The 17,167-nt window shown below is 58.9% G+C and overlaps 1 protein-coding gene across 2 annotated transcripts; it reads right to left on the bottom strand.

Annotated features, from left to right (window-relative positions):
* CLCNKB (chloride voltage-gated channel Kb) lies at window positions 1-13,377 on the bottom strand. 2 transcript variants are annotated; one of them, XM_056123350.1, is made up of 19 exons: window positions 13,278-13,377; window positions 12,573-12,701; window positions 11,831-11,959; window positions 11,014-11,153; window positions 8,954-9,031; window positions 8,790-8,868; window positions 8,274-8,399; window positions 7,733-7,817; window positions 7,557-7,658; window positions 6,671-6,755; window positions 6,303-6,476; window positions 4,986-5,055; window positions 4,740-4,850; window positions 4,212-4,425; window positions 2,994-3,127; window positions 1,913-2,001; window positions 1,645-1,728; window positions 1,013-1,099; window positions 1-48 (listed from the first exon to the last, which is right to left on the bottom strand). In XM_056123350.1, the coding sequence occupies exons 1-19, from the start codon at window positions 13,375-13,377 to the stop codon at window positions 1-3; spliced, it is 2,064 nt and encodes a 687-aa protein (XP_055979325.1). The 2 variants fall into 2 exon arrangements, with proteins under 2 accessions (XP_055979325.1, XP_055979326.1); XM_056123351.1 differs by lacking the exon at window positions 11,831-11,959.
* Window positions 13,378-17,167: the final 3,790 nt, after the last annotated feature.

Raw genomic sequence — 17,167 nt, 5'->3', positions numbered from 1 at the left:
TCACTTCGGGGCTGGCGGGTTTATCAGGTTGGAAATGGCTTTCCTCAGCTAGAACAGAGAAAGAGGCATTAGAGGGGGTAGGACATAGAAGGGGTTTAGAGTAGAAGCTGCAGGGGTCAGAGCAATAGCACAGCGGGTAGGATGCTTGCCTTGCATGTGGCCAACCCAGTTTCTAGCCCCAGAGTCCCATAATTACTCCTGAGCACTGCCAAGAGTAATTCCTGAGTGCAGAACTGGGAGAAATCCCTAAGCATTGCTGGGTGTAGTCGACCCTATTTTCTTTTTGAGGGGGCACTCCCAGCAGTGCTCACGGGCTATTTCTGGCTCTGTGCTCATGAGTGACCCCTGGCATTGCTTATGAAACCATATGTGATGCTGGGGATTTGAACTAGGGTCACCTTCTTGCAAGGCAAGTGCATTATCCCCTGTACTATGTCTCTAGCTCCTCAGGGATTGCACTGAGAACAGCTTGTTTGTTAGGGGACCATACCCAGTGGTGCTTAGGGGTTACTTCCAGCCCCATACTTGGGACTTTGGGACCATTCCTGCAGTGTTCAGAGGACCAGGAGGTCCTGGGGTGGAAGCTGGGCCTCTAGCATGAAACACACACACACGCTCTTTGAGTTATCCCCCCCCAAGATACTGGGGACCCCCTTTTTTTTGCTTTTTGGGTCACACGCGGCGATGCACAGGGGTTACTCCTGGCTCTGCACTCAGGAATCACCCCTGGCGGTGCTCAGGGGACCATGTGGGATGCTGAGAATCGAACCTGGGTTGGCCGCGTGCAAGGCAAACGCCCTACCCACTGTGCTATTGCTCCAGCCCCCTGGAGACCCTTTTTAGGATCGTTTGATCCCCTCAGCTGATTCTGAGGTAAGTTTTAAAACCAATGCTTCCCCATTGCACAAATGGAATAACTGAAGCAGTCCAAACTTCACTGGGGGCTCTCCACACCTCCCCAGGAAGCTCAAGCAAACTCACATTTTGTTCCGCCCCCGGGGTCCCCTGGTACCTCAACCCAAGACACGAATCCCACAGCTCTGCCCCGAGATGTCACGAAGAGAGACTCAAGTTTCAGCAACAAAAAGAGGCTGTGTGCCTGGGGGATATTGGGAAAAGGTGGGGGACAAGTGGTGATCATCCATCCCTCTGAAGTCATTTTTTCCCCTAGCCTCTGGGTAGAGAGAGAGCAGAGAGGGGCCTGGCCAGGACCCCAGCAGGGCTCACGCCTCAGCATTTCCCAGTAGAGCAGGATCAAGGGTCGCAGTTTCCAAATATGACCAGCAGAGGGCGCCAGAGTCCACGCAAGGTGCCAGTTCCTATTCCCTAGCGTGGCCCACTGCTACAGCGAAGCATTTGCCTGACCCCATATGTCAGGCTCTGTGCTGGTAGGCAGGCGTGAGGGATCAGCAGTGTGATCACCGGGCTCAAAGACACCCAGGGAGAACGTGGCCGACCACTGAAATTGGAACCTATGTGTGTCATGAGGCTTTTATTTCCCAAACTCTCCCACATCCTTAGATTCTGCATCACCCCAGCAAGCCTCGGAGGTCAGTCGAGAGAGAGCATCTGTGCCCATTCTGCAGGGTGCCCAAGTCCCCACAGGCCTCTTCCCTCTGCCCCAGAGCTTTGCCCGTTGCTTACCTGGTGCAGGGAGGTCTCTGGCGTCAGCTGGAGAGTCACTGGCTTTGTGGGGCAGCCCCTAGTCAGGATGTCCTGGAGACACCGCTGACCATAGGAAGAAGGGTTACGGGGGTCCGGGTCCTCCTCCCTCTTCCCCAGGCTGCATCTCTTCCCAGCCAGAGCTCACCCAGCCCCGCCTGCAGCTCCCCAAACCCCTCCTGAAAGCAAGTGCCCACCTGGTGCCCACCTGATACTGATACCCCTCCTGATGCCCTGCAGCAATGCCCACCTGCTGTCCTGGTGCCCATGGAGGGGGCTCCTCCTGGAGGGCCTGCACCAGCTGGGCCCTTCTCACGGTGCCCACCAGGATCTGAGAGTCTGGACAGGCAGAGGGAAAGAAGTGTCCACTCACTGAGACCTGCCAGGGTTGTGTGCCCAGGGTCGTAGCAGGTGCCCTGATGTCTCTCGGGAGACTGCAGAAGCCTCTGGGTCAGGAGCTATGGCCACCTCCTCTTATTTTTTTCTTTTTGGGTCACACCCGGCAATGCACAGGGGTTACTCCTGGCTCATGCACTCAGGAATTACTCCTGGCAGTGCACAGGGGACCATATGGGATGCTGGGAATCGAACCCAGGTCAGCTGCATGCAAGGCAAATGCCCTACCCACTGTGCTATCGCTTCAGCCCTCCAACTCTTTCTTTGTGAAAGGTCTGAGCCCATTCCCGGCAATGCTCTGGGATACTCCTGGCTCAGTGCTCAGGAATCATTCCCGGAGGTGCTCAGGGGATCTATGGGGTTTGGAGATCAAACTAGGCTCAGCTGCGAGCAAGGCAAGTGACTTACCCACCGAGCTATCTCTCTGTCCCCGATTTACCATTTTTATGGAGAAGGAAACAGATTTGGTGGCACAGAGAGATCAACCAAGGTCACTTTGGGTATGGAGAGAGCAGCTGACTGGGGGCTGCCCATAGGACCCCTGAAGCCGGAGCAGGTCTGGAGCTTAGGGGAAAATGGACTTTGATGCCCATTTTATCTTCACTCTAGGACGGGGGGGGGAACCTCACGGAAGGGGTCATCCTTGGGCCAATATTCTCAAATGAGATATTTTTGGCTCATCCTGTGGGGGAAGTTGAAGGTGTCCTGATTTACCCAGGGGAAGGGCCTGGCATTTGGGGTGAGAAATTCTGACAAGTCCATACTGTGATGATCCCTGACTAGCAAAGGAAGAAACTTCCACTCATTCCAAGGACTGCAGAGCAGGACCCCGCCCCCTACCCCCCCGGCACCCCACCTACACCCCGCTGGTGCCCCTCATTCCAGGCTGGAGCCCCCGTGCCCAAGAAGAAGGGGAGCCCCAAGGCCCCTGGCACCTGCGCTCTGCACAAGTGGGTACTCGGCCACGTCTGTGGAGGTCACGACCTTGACCACTTCCTCTAGCGGTGCATCCTTGGCCAGCGTGGTGAGAGAGCTGTTCATGAAATGCTCCACAAGCACACGGTGGGGGCTGAGGGCACAGGGAACCTCTGTCAGGGCCGGGAGTGGGGCTGCCCCACCCCTGGACCAGCGGAGCCCGTGGGGAAAGTGACATGGGTCCTCGAGTGGAGTCAGAAGCCCGGGTTGGGGGCTGGAGAGATAGGACAGCAGGGAGGGCGTTTGCCTTGAACATGACCAACCTGGATTCAATTCCCAGCATCCCATATGGTGCCCTGTGCCCCACCAGGAACAATTCCTGAGTGCAGAGGTAGGAATTTTCCCTGAGCATCATCAGGTGTGCCCCACAAAGAAAAAAAGAAAAAGAAAGAAAGAAAGAAAGAAAGAAAGAAAGAAAGGGGAAAAAAACAGGGATTCCTGAAATGAGCAGTTCTCATGAGATCCGGAGTCAGGAACCAGACCAGCTCCAGACCAACTTCATTTATCAGCTTTGACTCAGAAGCCTTCCCCAAAGAATTTTATCTGAAGAAAAGCTTTACAGGAAAAGAAAAAATATTTTGGTTCTTTTTGGGCCACTCCTGAAACAGTGCACAGGGCTTATGCTTGGCTCCGTGTTTAGGTTCCACTTCTGGTGGGACTCAGGGGACCGTAGAGGGTGCTGGGGATAGAACCTAAGTGAGAAACATGCAAAGAAAGTGCCCTACCCACTGTGCTATCTCTTTTCTTCCTGCCCCCCATTTTTTTTAAAGTTGGAAATCACTAGAACTGTCATTCCCAATGTACAGATAGGAAAACTGAGGTCCAGAGTGGGGCGGCAGCTAGCAAGCGTTGGCTCAGGATTTGAGGCCCAGATGATAGAACCTCAGGCCCACCCCATGGCCTGAGGACCTGGGAACTGTTTCCATTCTCCTCTCCTCACCGCACACCCACTGCCCCCACGTCCAGGCTCACTCCAGGTAAGCTGGGGCCAGAAGGGTACACTGCTGAGCCCGTTTCCAACAAATGAGTGAAACCTGTCTTGTCGTGAAGACAGGCTGATGACTAGTGAGACACAGCGCCCGAGAACAGGCCCCTCCCGGACACCCGTGGCCAAGTTCAGCGGCTGTGGGTCCCCGCAGCCCAGGCAGCGCCCTCCCCCGCCACCAGGGGGCGCTCACTCGAGGTTGCGGCCCACGATCCGCGGCAGGTAAGGCAGCTTCTTCACCAGGATGGTGCCATCGTAGAAGGAGGGCTGGCAGCTCTGCGCGATGGCGTTGGCCGCCAGCACCGCCAGCAGCACCGGCAGCGCGTGCACAATCTGGCCGGTCAGCTCAAAGGCCAGCAGGGCCGTGGAGATGGTGTGGGTCACGGCGCCGGAGAAGGCCGCGGCTCCTGCAGTGGGCACAGCCCGGCGTGGGGGGGTGGGGAGACTGGGCCCTTGGCCAGGGTCTGCTGCAGAGGGCCAGGTTGCGGGGTGGGGGCAGGCTACAGCCCAGACGGGGGGGTGGGGTGGGAACGCTACCCAGGTGCACACAACCGGACCTGGACTTGGGGAGAGGGTGTGCCCCAACAGAAGGTCCCGGGGGCCTTGGAGGGATGAGAAGCTGGCAGGATCCACCAAGGGCTGGGCACCCCACATCCTCTGGGCCCCTCTGGGAGATGGTCAGCTCCAGCCTTACCCTAGCCTGCAGGGACCCTCCACTGACCTGCCAGGGCGTAGCCCCCAGGCATGATGGGGTTGACGTCCCCTCCAGCCACGATGCCCTCCGGAAAGGCGAGGGACAGGGCCTCGCCCAGGAGGCGCCCGATGGCAGCGCCTGCCCACAGACTCAGGGTGAGAGGGAGCCAGCTGACCCATCCCCTCACCCCGCCACCCTTCATTCCTGGGGACCAGCCTCCAAGATACAGGGGAGGGCGGCTGGGGGCTAGAAGCCCCAGGACCCCAGACTCACCCCAGATGAATATGGGCATGAAGTAGCCGGCGGGAATCGGGATGGTGGTGGCCAGGATGAGCATCCAGAACTGCGGGGGAGGGACAAGAGCCCCGAGGGTCAGGGTTAGAGTTGGGGGATGGGACAGGAACAGGAAGGCTCAGGGCACTCCCTTCGGGGGGCCTGTGAGGGGCTCAGTCAGGGGCTCCCCTCCCTTCACCCTTCCTGGGAGGCAGGCGTGGATGCCACCACCTCATTTTCTTTATTATTATTATTATTCTTTTGGGGGTCACATTTATCAGTGCTCAGGGGTTACCCCTGGCTCTGTACTCAGAAATTACTCCTGGTGCTGCTCTGCGAACCATCTGGAATGGGCTCAAGGATCGAGCCTGTTTGACTTTGGGCAAGGCAAACGCCCTGCCACTGTACTATATCTCAGGTCACTTTTCCTGGGGGAGGGGGCTGGGCCACATTCGGTGGTGCTTGGGGTCTACTCCCACCTCTGGGTCCAGGAACTGTGCCCAGCAGTGCTCTGGGAACTGTGTGGTGCTGGGGACTGAACTGGGCTGGGCCATATGCCGGATCGCTCCCTTTGCCCCTGCTGGCCTGTGGCCCTGACTGACTGGCCCCGGCTGTGCTTTGTGGGACGGGGCACATGGCCCCAGGGGACAGGATCCATCTGGTGCTGGCCAGGGCAGCGGTCGTGGGGGATGTGGGGGGTGAAGAGTCACCTCTGAGCTCAGACAGAGCCCCACACGTGCTGGGACTCTGGCCACATGCTAGGCCACACCCAGAGGTGAAAACTGGGCCCAGGGCACAGTTCAAGGCGGAGAGCAAAGTGGTACCTTGAGGACCCTTTCTGGGTCACACGGTCTCAAATACTGCCTGGGCAGCCCTGGTGGCCCCTGACCACTGAGGACTCAACTGTTCACCTCCATGCCCCACCCTGCACCCGGCATTGCTGAGCGAGGCTCCTATTTCTTTTTTCAAGTGTTTTAAAAAGAGCTATTAGGGGGCCAGAGCCACAGCACAGTGGGGACGGTGTTTGCCTTCACGATGCTGACCCAGATTCAATCTCCCACTTCCTATATGGTCCCCTGAGTCCCACCAGGAGTAATTCCTGAGTGCAGAGCCAGGAGTAACCCTTGAGCACTGCTGGGTGTGGCCCCAAAACTTTTTTTAAAAAAATTAAAAAGTGATGAGGATGCTGAGGGTGTGTCCAGAGTCACAGCGGGCAGGGGCCCCCTCAGGAAGAGGGCTGGATGGAAAGCAGGGTCCTGTCCCCCCCGTGAGAAGGGACCCCCATGTACTCCCGGCTGCTCTCGGCCCTGCACACACCTTCATGAGGAGGAAGAAGGCGAGGGTCCCGAAGACCGTGAATGGCTGTGGGTTCCACTCCAGCCAGAGATTCTGGGGGTCCGGCTCGGCTGGCCAGATCGGGGTCGCATTCCTCGTCCTCAGAGCCCACGACTGGCTTTCAAAGAGCGTGTCCAGGTGTTCCTTCATGGACAGCTGTGGGGCGGCTCAGTGAGAGGCCCACACCCTGACCAAAACCCCACTTCCTCTGCCCCCACCCCCTTGGAAAAGGCTCAACTCCCCTCCCCCGAGCTTCCAGTTCCTGTGACTTCCTCTTCAGGGGTGCTGGGTGAAGCTAAAGCACAAAAGGGGGCAAAGAGAGGAGGTCCCACCCCTGTCTCCCGACTCACCCGAGAAGCCATGAAGCGGCCCACCCCGGGCGGGTAGGTGATGGAGGCCAGGATCAGGACGGCCAGGGCTGAGTACAGCGGCTTGCTGGGGGCAGGATGAGACGATGCCAGGAACCCCACCGTGGGGTGGAGGGGCAGCACCCTGCCCTGCCCCTCTCCTGTGCTTTCTTTTTATTTTTTTTCTTTTGGGGTCACACCCGGTGATGCACAGGGATTATTCCTGGCTCAGCACTCAGGAATTACTCCTGACAGTACACAGGGGACCATATGGGATGCTGGGAATCGAACCCGGGTTGGCCACGTGCAAGGCAAACGCCCTACCCACTGTGCTATCACTCTAGCTCCTCTCCTGGGATTTCTGCACCCCTTTCCCCTCCTCAGTGTTCACCCTCAGGGGCAGGAGCTGGGTGGGGGGGAACAGGGACTGAGTGAGAGGGTGAAGGCAGAAGGGGGTTGTGGTGCTCAGTGGGGGCGGAGGACTAATGGGAGGGACTTAACGGGTTCTAGGGCAAAAGCGATAGCACAGCAGGTAGGGCGTTTGCCTTGCACGTGGCCGACCTGGGTTCGATTCCCAGCATCCCATATGGCCCCCTGTGCACTACCAGGAGTGATTCCTGACTGCAGAGCCAAGAGTAACCCCTGTGCATCGCTGGGTGTGACCCAAAAAGCAAAAAAAAAATGGGGTTCAGTGGAGAGTTGGTAGCCCTGAAATGAGGGGGTGTGGGGGAGTACAGAGTGAAAGCCCTGGAGAGGGGGTGAAGGGGGGATGGGGATTAGGGGGTGTGGGCTTGGAAGGCTCCGGGTGCTCACAGAGGGAGGGCTTCAGAGGGTTCTCCCTGAGGGAGGTACAGGCTCAAGGCTGAGTTTCATAGGAATGGGGGCCCACCTGGTGGCCAACAGTCTGGAGGTGAAGGGATTGGTCCTGATGAAGCCGAGGAAGGTCCGCTGGCAGAAGAGGTAGGCGCAGCTCATGATGCCGCAGATGGCCCTGCTGGCGCCAAGGTCAGTGCAGACCCCTGCTAGGCCTGGGGGCCTCTCCAGGAGCCCGCGGTGCCCACTCACCCCAGTGCCACAAAGAAGAAGATCTCGGGCAGGTCAAAGGGGACATCCACGCGGAAGCTGGTCTTGAAAAGGGAGGTGATGGTTTCTGGGGAAGGAGGGCAGTGGGGTGAGGGTCTCCACCCTCCCCCTGCCTGCCCCCAGGCCCAGCACCTGTGGGCAGAGTGAGCCGCCCCTGCTCCCCACACTCCTGTCCTGGTGTCCAAGGCCCCATCACCTCCTCCCTGCTGGTCCCCTTCTTCCTCCAGGCCCCTTCATCCTCCATGGCCAGCCCAGCCCAGCTCACATCCATGCTCTGAGGAGAAGGGGGGGAGGAGGAAGGAGGGAGGAGGGTGGAAAGAGGAAGGAGAAGAGGAAACAGAAGAGAGAGAAGGAGAGGGAGGAGGGAAGGGAGGAGAGGAGGAAGGGGGAGAGAGAGGGGCTAGGGGAGGAGGGAGAAGAGGAGGGAGAATTGGAGGAGGGAAAGAAAAGAGGAGGAGGAGGGAGAATAGAGGAGGGGGAGAGGGGAAGGCCCATGGGGCGGGAGGGGCGAGCGGTCACCCACCCTGCTCACTGTTGAAGACTGCCAGCAGGCGGAACATGAAGGCCCCACTGGTGGCAGCGAAGAAACCCCTCCAGTAATCCCAGACGTTGAAGTGGGACGACATGACCTCAATGCTGAACAGGACACCTGAGGGCGACACTGAGCTCAGGCGGGTGCTGACCTCCATGTCCAGCCGTGGCTCAAGCCCCTTCCCGTGGTGGCCTTAGTCCTGAGCTGCAGTGGGGCAGGACCAGTCTGCGGCGCCCCCTGGAGGAGTTCAGTCCTCACAGCAGCCCTTTAGGCCCGGGGACTGTGTGATGGGGAGATAGATGGGCTGTTGCAATGAACAAACTCCCTGGCCAGGGTTGCCCAGGGACCTCCCCCCTGCCACACCATGTAGCACCATCCTGAATGCCCTGTGCCTCCAGCGAGAGGAAGGACAGAGCTGGACAGAGCTGGACAGAGGAGCGAGGTGGTCAGTGGCCCCACGGGGTCTGGGAGAGTAGGGAAGGGGGCAGGGGGCAGGAGGGGACTCACCGCTGAAGGGGGCTGCGAAGACCGTGGCCACACCCACCGCCGCGCCAGCCACCAGCATTTCGTTCTGTTTGATCTTGTTCTGCGGGGATGGGAAGAGTCGGGGCTCAGGGGCTGCCTCGCCCTCCCACTCTTGGGCCTCTAGGGGTGCTCCCTGGGTCTCTTACCTGGGGTTCCCCAACAGTCCTGGTGCGCAGGCGTCCCAGGTAGGCAGCGATCATCACCGACAGGTGCACGAAAGGGCCCTGCAGAGATTGCACTCATTTGTGGAATATAAAGTAACAGAATGGGAGACTTACACCCAAGAATAGTACAGATGATTAGTACCAGGAGGTCTGCTCCATGGCTTGAAAGCCGGCCTCACATGCTGGGGGAAAGGGCACCTCAGACAGAGAAGGGACCACCAAGTAAAGGGTGCTAGGAGGGCCCGCTCGGGATGGGAGATGTGGGCTGAAAATAGACTATAGACCGAACATGATGGCCACTCAATACCTCTATTGCAAACCACAACACCCAAAAGGAGAGAGAGAGAGAGAGAGAGAGAGAGAGAGAGAGAGAGAGAGAGAGAGAGAGGAAGCAAAAGGGGAATGCCCTGCCACAGAGGTGGGGTAGGGTGGGGGGATGGGGGGGGGTGGTGGGAGGGATGCTGGGACCATTGGTGGTGGACATTGGGTACTGGTGGAAGGATGGGTACTCGACCATTGTATAACTGAAACGTCAGCATGAAAGTTTGTAAGTCTGTAACTATACCTCACAGAGATTCATTTAAAAATACTAATACTTGGGGGGTGGGGTGGGGGGAGGGATATTATCCATGGTGGTGGAAAGTGGGCACTGATGGAGGGATGGGTATTTGATCATTGTATAATCGAAACCCAAGCACAAAAAATTGTAAATCTACAACTGTACTTCATGGTGTTTCACTAATAAAAAGAAAGAAAAAAGAAAATGTACACTGGTGGTGGGATGGGTGTTCGATTATTGTGTGACTAAAAATCAATCATGAAAGTGTTGTAACTATCTCACAGTGATTCAATTAAAAAAATCTTTTAAAAAATTTAAATAAAATAAAGTGAAAAGAAAAAAAATAAAAATACTAATACTTAGAAAACAAAGTATTTCACAATGCCTTTTCAGCAATTCTGATTGTTGGGGGGGAGGATTCTAAACAATAATGGTGCATCTTTTGTCAAAATAATGAATGTAACCAATGTAGAGAAAAGTTAAGTAGAAATCATCTGCCTCACAGGCATTGGGAGTGGTGGGAGGGGGGTATATTGGGGTTCTTGGTGGTGAAAAATGAGTACTGTTTGATCATTGTATGACTGACACTTAAACCTGAAAGCTTTGTAACTTTTCCCACAGTGATTCAATAAATAGATATAAGACAAAAAAATACAAAAAGAAAAGTAAGGTGGAGTTCATGCACAATTCAATCAGCTAATCAGTGACTGAATAAATAGCAGTACTCCTACATAAGAATAAATAAATAAATAAATAAATAAATAAAAAGGCCCTCCCGTTGATCATCGATTTGCTCAAGCAGGCCCAGTAACGTCTCCATTGGAGACTTTGTTGTTGCTGTGTTTGGCATATCGAATACTCTCGGTAGCTTGCCGGGCTCTCTGAGAGGGGCGGAGGAATCGAACTCGGGTCGGCCATGTTGGCTGCGTGCAAGGCAAACGCCCTACTCGCTGTGCTATCGCTCCAGCCCATAAAATGACCAAAAAAAAAAAAACTAATACTGATTAATAACACTGTCCTCCTGTTGTTCATCGATTTGCTCGAGCGGGCCCAGTAACGTCTCCATCATGAGACTTGTTGTTACTGTGTTTGGCATATTGAATACGTTACGGATAGCTTGCCAGGCTTTGCCATGCGGGCGAGATACTCTCAGTAGCTTGCCAGGCTCTTCGAGAGGGGTGGAGGAATCGAACCCGGCTCGGCCACCGGGCCGGCTGTGCACAAGGCAAACGCCCTACTGCTGTGCTGTTGCTCCAGCCCAATACTACTACTACTACTACTACTACTACTAAAAGAAAGGTCCCTTCAGGGAGGTGGGGACGCAGGGCTCAGCCCGGGGCGGGGGAGTATATGGGAGCCGCTGTCCCCACTCATCCCACGGCCCGTCAGTCTCTGGGCTCTGGTCTGCCTCTTCCCCAACCCCAGACGCCAGGGGAGGTCCAGGGCAGGTGCAGTGGGTGCCCTCACTCCTGCCCGCACGTACCACTTTGCCCAGGAAGAGGGTGCTGCCCGAGGCCAGCGTGCAGCTGAGACCCACCACCTTGGCCCCGAAGTTCTTGATGTCCAGGTAGTCCTCCAGAATCACGCCCGACAAGATGGTCTTCAGCTCGGGGAGTCCCGAGCCTTGGTGGGGGGAGGACAGCGGGTGAGGGGAGGGGTGGGTCCGGGTGGAACCTCTGGCCCCACCCCACCCAGGCCTGTCGGGGCCCTCGAACCCTGCCAACAAGGTGGGGGCTTCCCTGGAGAGAGAATGCAATGGGCCGGCTGCAGGCTTCACACGGGGGACCCCTGGGTCTGACCCCCGACACCACCCACTCCCCGAGGCACTGGGAGTGACCCCTGAGCACTGCAGGGTGCAGCCCTCAAAGCAAAGCAGAAGCTGTACAAGGAGTCTGCAGAGGAGGAGCCGGGGGAGCAGAAGGACATGCGAGTGTCCACCCACTTCCCGCAGGGCCCCAGGGACCGGACAGGGGAGCCCAGCATAGAATCAGGCTGGATGCTCACTGGGTGCCTCCATGCTGGCCTGGAGCTGAAAGGGCCTCCTCAAGCCCCCTTCGGGACCAGATAACTTTCAGAAAGGCTCAGGGCCTGCACTGCCCATCCCCCCACCCCCCACCCCTGTCCTGGTCCGGCCTCTGTGCTGTGTGACTTTGGGCAAGAAGAAAGCCTCCTCTGAGCCTGCTTCTCCGGCTGAGAAATGGGCAACAGTTTCCTGCCTCCCATTGCCGAAGCTCGAGGCTCAGGAAAGGCTGGGCACCGAGACGCAAGCCTGCAGGTGGTGCAGGGGGGCCCGGGCTCACCTCCGGAGAAGGGTGTGATGCTCTGGGAGAAGCCGGAGGAGAAGGAGACGAGGGCCACGGGGTAGACGGTCCAGGAGAGGTACCGGAGCAGGTGGCTGTCCCCAATCTCCCGGTACAGCCACTTGTGTGCTGGGGACAGCAGGAGTCAGGGGACATCTGCAGGCTCTGAAGCCTCAGGGTCCACATGCTGACCAGAAGGGGGCGAGCCAGGCCCATCCCGAGGGGACGCACCCTGGACTCAGTGCCCGACTCCCTAGCTGAGTGACCCTGAGCAAGTAAATAACTCAAGCCCTCTGAACCTCTGTCCACAGAGTGGGGGGACGGAGAAACCCCCCATCTCTGGCTCACTGCCCAGCACCCTGCCTGGACCCTGCCTGCCCTCCCTCGGCCACCTCTTCCAGGAAGACCTCCAGGTGGAGCAGAGGGAAAGTTCCATGCCTAATGGTGTAGACGAGGGATCCACTCCCCCCTCTCCGCCCCCTAAAGGAAGAGGGACTGAGCAGAGCTGGAGAAAGGGGGCTGGGGGCACGACCCATAAAAGGCTCTGCAGAATATGTGGGACCCTCTTCCTCACTGTGCAAATGAGGAAACCGAGGCCCAGAGAGGAGCCAAGCCCGATCAGGGACACATGGCAATCGGAGAGCTGAGCCAGGAGTGGGCGCAGCTAGAAACCCAACCAGAACCCTTCTACCCCTCATGGTGGCCCCAGGCAGGTGGCAGGGACGCGTGCCGGGAGGGTCACCTCGAACCACGCGGCCGATGGCGAAGTTCATGGCGAAGCTGATGAGGGCCATGAGCACGCCGAGGATCATCAGGAAGTACCAGTCTTCGCGCACGCGAAACAGCTTCTGCTTGAGCCACTCCAGGGCCCCTGGGCAGGGGGAGGGCACGGTGAGGGCAGGAGGGAAGGGGCAGGTGGCCGCCGAGGTCCCTTTCACCCGACACCGCCCCCTCCGCCTCTGCTGCCGTGCTGAATGAGATCTAAGGGGCGTGCAGTGAAGCTTCGAGAGCAGGAGGGTCCCATCCCACAGTCTCCTGCTGTACCCCAGCCCCCAGAGTGACCTCACAGCCCTGCTGGTGGCGGAGTGGACACTGGCCTGAGGATTCAGGGAGCTGGCTCTGCCCAGCTCAGACACCAGTCTCCAGGCATCTGCCTTCAGCTTCTCTGGGCTCCCTTCCTTCCTGCACCCCCGCCCAGGGGACGTCCCAGGTCCCCCAGGGACTAGTGTATTTGGGGCTCCCAGTGCAACTGTCAAGTGCTCATCCCTCCCGCTTCCTGTGCCACTCTGGGAAGGGCAGACGGGCCAGGCCCAAGAGGGCACAGACACACTGATGCAAGGGCAGACAGACACCCAGCACCCCCTGGGAAGTGCCACCCAGGGCCAAAGGTGAGGACGAGCGTTGCTCTGGGCTCCATAGGGGGTGTCCTGAGGGCTTGTCCACTCACCTCGGATGCCTCGGCGGAGGCGAGGGCACGGACCCCACAGCTCTCGAAGTGCCACCGGGGTCCCAGGGGAGCCTCGGCGCAGGCCCACCAGCTCCTCCATGGAGTGGCTGAGGACAGACAGACAGATGGGCAGGCGGACTCCGTGGACCGGCCCCACACTCCTTACCTGTGTGAATCCGTGACAGGAAGAGACTGGGTATTGCGGCACTGGAGGTGTCACCTAGTCTGCACTAGGAGTGCAGAACGAGTTCTGAGAGGGGTCTCAGGCGGGCTTCAGCTCCCCACTCGCTCCTCAGTCATTTTTTCAGGGCAGGGGAGCAGGGGACACCCCACGAACCTCCCTCACGTCCCCCCTCCCCCACCAGCCCACTCCCAGCTCAGCCCGCAGAGGCCGGAGCTTCAGAAAACCCCAGGTTCAGAAAAAAAGGCTGCAGGGAGAGAGATGCCCAGGAGGTGCCGGCTCCCTGTCCCCCCCCCGCCCCCCCCTTCTTCCCAGGCGCCCACCCTGGCCCAGGCCCAGCCCTGCTCGCAGCCCTTACCTCTGTGCTCCGCGTGGGCCTCCTCTGATTCAGCTCCCCCTGTGTGCGGGCGCGGGCAACTGGACAGGTATGCGCTCCGCCAATCAGCAGCAGGGGCCCCCCTCCCACCCACCCCCCCCAGCCTCGAGGTTTACTGTGGCCGCTGAGAACGTCCTTGACAAACCGGCTGAAACTGCCCGGGGTAACTGGGCCGTGCAGGCCAGAGCTGCCTGAGGGACCAGCCGGGGTTCCCTCTGGGTCAGCCAGAGCCCCAGCGTGAGCGGGGCCCAGAGGGGGAAGTGCCCGCACACAAGGGGCCGGGAGAGGGGCTCTCTGCCGTGTGGTGAGGGGCCAAGACCCTCGCCTGCCGTGGGAGGGGGATGGGGAGCCCACTGCAGGCAAGCAACAAGGGCGGCCAGCTGCAGGGCACCGTCCACTGGCCCCTCACTGCCTGGTCACAGCCCAGACTCTGTGCTCAGTGCCCTGCAGCAAATCGGTGAGCACATGGAGACCTCACAGGAGGTGGAGGGCAGGGGGAGAGTTTAGGGCCACACCTGGAGGTGCTCGGGACTTACTCCTGGCTCTGTGCTCAGGGATCTCTGCTGGAGGTGCTCCGGGCACTGTCTGTGGTGCCAGGCTCAAACTCAGGGTGGCCTTGTGCAAAGCAAGCACCCTGCCTGCCGGACTATCACTCTGGTCTCTCGGGGGTTCTGTTCGAGGAACGTGGCATCCACCAAGGCAAGGACACAGAGCCATGCACAGAGACCCAGCCATAGAGCAGGTTCCCGGGCAGGGCTGCCTAACTCCCAAGCCTGCACCCAGCCTCAGGGGCCTGGTGGGGTGCGGGGTGATGGGCAAAGCTGGAGCGGGCACAGGAAGCAGGTGGTCGGAGAGGAATGCGGACTGGCTCCTAGTGTCCAGCCTTGAAGGAAACCTCAGGAAACCGCCTCAACTCCAGCCCGCCACAGGCACTGGCTCTGTTGGGGCTTCAGGGTAAACGCTGCCAACTTTGTCCCACTGCAACAGAGGACATGGGGACCAGGAAACAAGCCCCGGTTACATGCCAACAGTTCAGATGCTGGACATCCGCTGCCTAGCTCCTCCTCCCTGTGCCCATCCCCGACCCCCAATTCCACCGGTGGCCAGGACAACATCACTGTTTCTCAGCAGTCAATTGAAGAATCAGAGAAGTCTAGTCACTCCTCTCTGGACACACAGCAGGCGCCGATCTCAGACCCAGATGTACGACCTTTTCCAGAGCTCTTTCGATTTCTCTGCTGCAATTGATCAGGGCGAGGATCGGGGCACAAAGTAGAGGATTGTTGCCTGATGCCATTTGGGGAAGATTCCAGCCAGAGACCCAGGACCATGACCCTCCTCCTCCGCCCCAAAGATCTCCCTCCTGAAAACCATGATGAACCAGGCAGGGGCAGCTGCCAGCACAACCCCAGAGCCCCTGGCTGGCTGTGTCCACACCTCACACCCTGTCCTGGGGCATGAGGACTCAGAGCGAGCAGCAAGGAGCTCACGACGAGTCCTTGCCCACACGGGTCAGCTTCAAGCCTGTCCCTCCCGCGTCAGGACCGGTCACTACCATGGGGGGGGGGGCAGTCAGCAGAGCCCTGCCACCCCTCAGCGCCCTGCACCGCCCCATCCTCTGTGCTCTACAAGGAGACCTCGAGGCACAGAGGGACCTTCCTCCAGCAAGAGTCCCCCCAGTCTACAACAGCGCCGGGACAAGGGAGCACTCAGGAAACGCCTCCTCGTGCCGAGTCATAGGAGTCGGCTGAGCTCTGGCTGCGAGGGATAGTTACAGCTTCCTGGGCCCTTCCCAAGGCCACATGTCAGAATCTTGGGGCTCAGGATTCTGTCCCCCAGGGGCTGGAGCGATAGCACAGTGGGTAGGGCATTTGCCTTGGATGTGGCCGACCCGGGTTCGATTCCCAATATCCCATATGGTCCCCTGAGCACTGCCAGGAGTAATTCCTGAGCTTAGAGCCAGGAGTAACCCCTGAGCATTGCCGGGTATGACCCCCCCAAAAAAAAGATTCTGTCCCCCAGGCAAGGGCCATTGAGAAACAGGGATTAAGGTGCCCAGCACTGGCTTAATCCCTAGAAACACATGTGGTCCCCAGACCACTGAGCACAGAGGCAGGAGGGGACCCACAAGCACAGCCAGGTGCGGCCCCATCCACCCCAAAAGTCCCCCTTGATGAATGGAATCCTCCGGCAAGTTCGGGGTACAAGGAAAAGCTCATCAGTGCCCCAGAGGGCAGAATGTGCCCAGAAATGAGAGAATGACTTGGATGACCTTTTGAGGTCCCTCCTGGCCTCTGAGGCCAGGGCAGCCAGTGGGTGACGCCTCGCGGGGGCCGGGGGAAGGGGAGGAGGCGCAGAGGTGGGGGTGGGGACCGAGGTCTGATGTCCAGGAGCGGTGACTCAGGCCCTCAGCACTGTGACAGGGTGTCTGCTTTTAGCCGCTGGCTCCCGTGCCCTGGCGGGTGACAAGCTGTGGGCTCCCACCCTCTTTCTACCTCACTTCTAGGCAGGAATCCCTGCAGGAGTGACAGACCCTGCCTTTGCTTCAGCCACCAGCCTGGGTCCCAGCTGCACCCTCTCCATGGACCCTCCAGAAACAGCTATGACCCCCCACAAGGAGGAAGTTCTGTGGGAGCCTGAGAAATGAAAGAGTACTGCTTTAGAAGCCCCCAATCCAGCGGGGACACAGTGACCCCCCCTGGCCTGGGGAGCTGCCGTCTGATGGAGGGGGAACAGAGAAATCCCAGGGTCACCAGACCCCTGCTAGCTGCTGGGGTGTGTCGGGAGGGTCCTTCTGCCCTGGGTGGGCTGTGGGTCTCCAGGGACCCTCTCCAGGAAGGAGAGAGTCTGGGGGTCTGGGGGAGAGCAGAGCGGCGGGGGTCCTGCAGTCAGGTAGTGGGGAAGGGGGTCTCCTTCCAACGACCCTTCCACTTCCACCACCTGCTCTGCTTGATGGCACCCTCAGGGCTTCTCAGGTGCGACCATCCTGCCGGGTGGGGCTGGCATCCTGGCTCCACCACTCACTGCGTGTCCCCACCATCCCCCCCCCGAAGCTAGGGACATGTGAGGGGGAACCACAGATGAGCTGGGACCTCATTTGGCCCCAGAAAGGCAGGCAGGTCAGAATAGCCGTCTTCTGGAACATTCCTTCCCATTGTCCTGAAGTACCTGCTCTGAGCCCAAGTTCATACCATCAAGGAGCCCAAGATGGTCCCTGGGAACAAGACCTAGACTCCCCGAAGGACAAGCACCCCAGTGGGCCCAGCCTTAGCCCTCAACTTCCTCCTCTTGGGGGCCCCCAAAGGTGCCCAGCATTAGGGAGGAGGACCAACC

This window comes from Sorex fumeus, unplaced genomic scaffold (genome assembly GCF_029834395.1).
Source record: "Sorex fumeus unplaced genomic scaffold, SorFum_2.1 ptg000047l, whole genome shotgun sequence".
Classification (NCBI taxonomy): domain Eukaryota; kingdom Metazoa; phylum Chordata; class Mammalia; order Eulipotyphla; family Soricidae; genus Sorex; species Sorex fumeus.
Note: the sequence above shows the minus strand (reverse complement) of the source record. Positions and strands in the feature narration are given on the sequence as shown.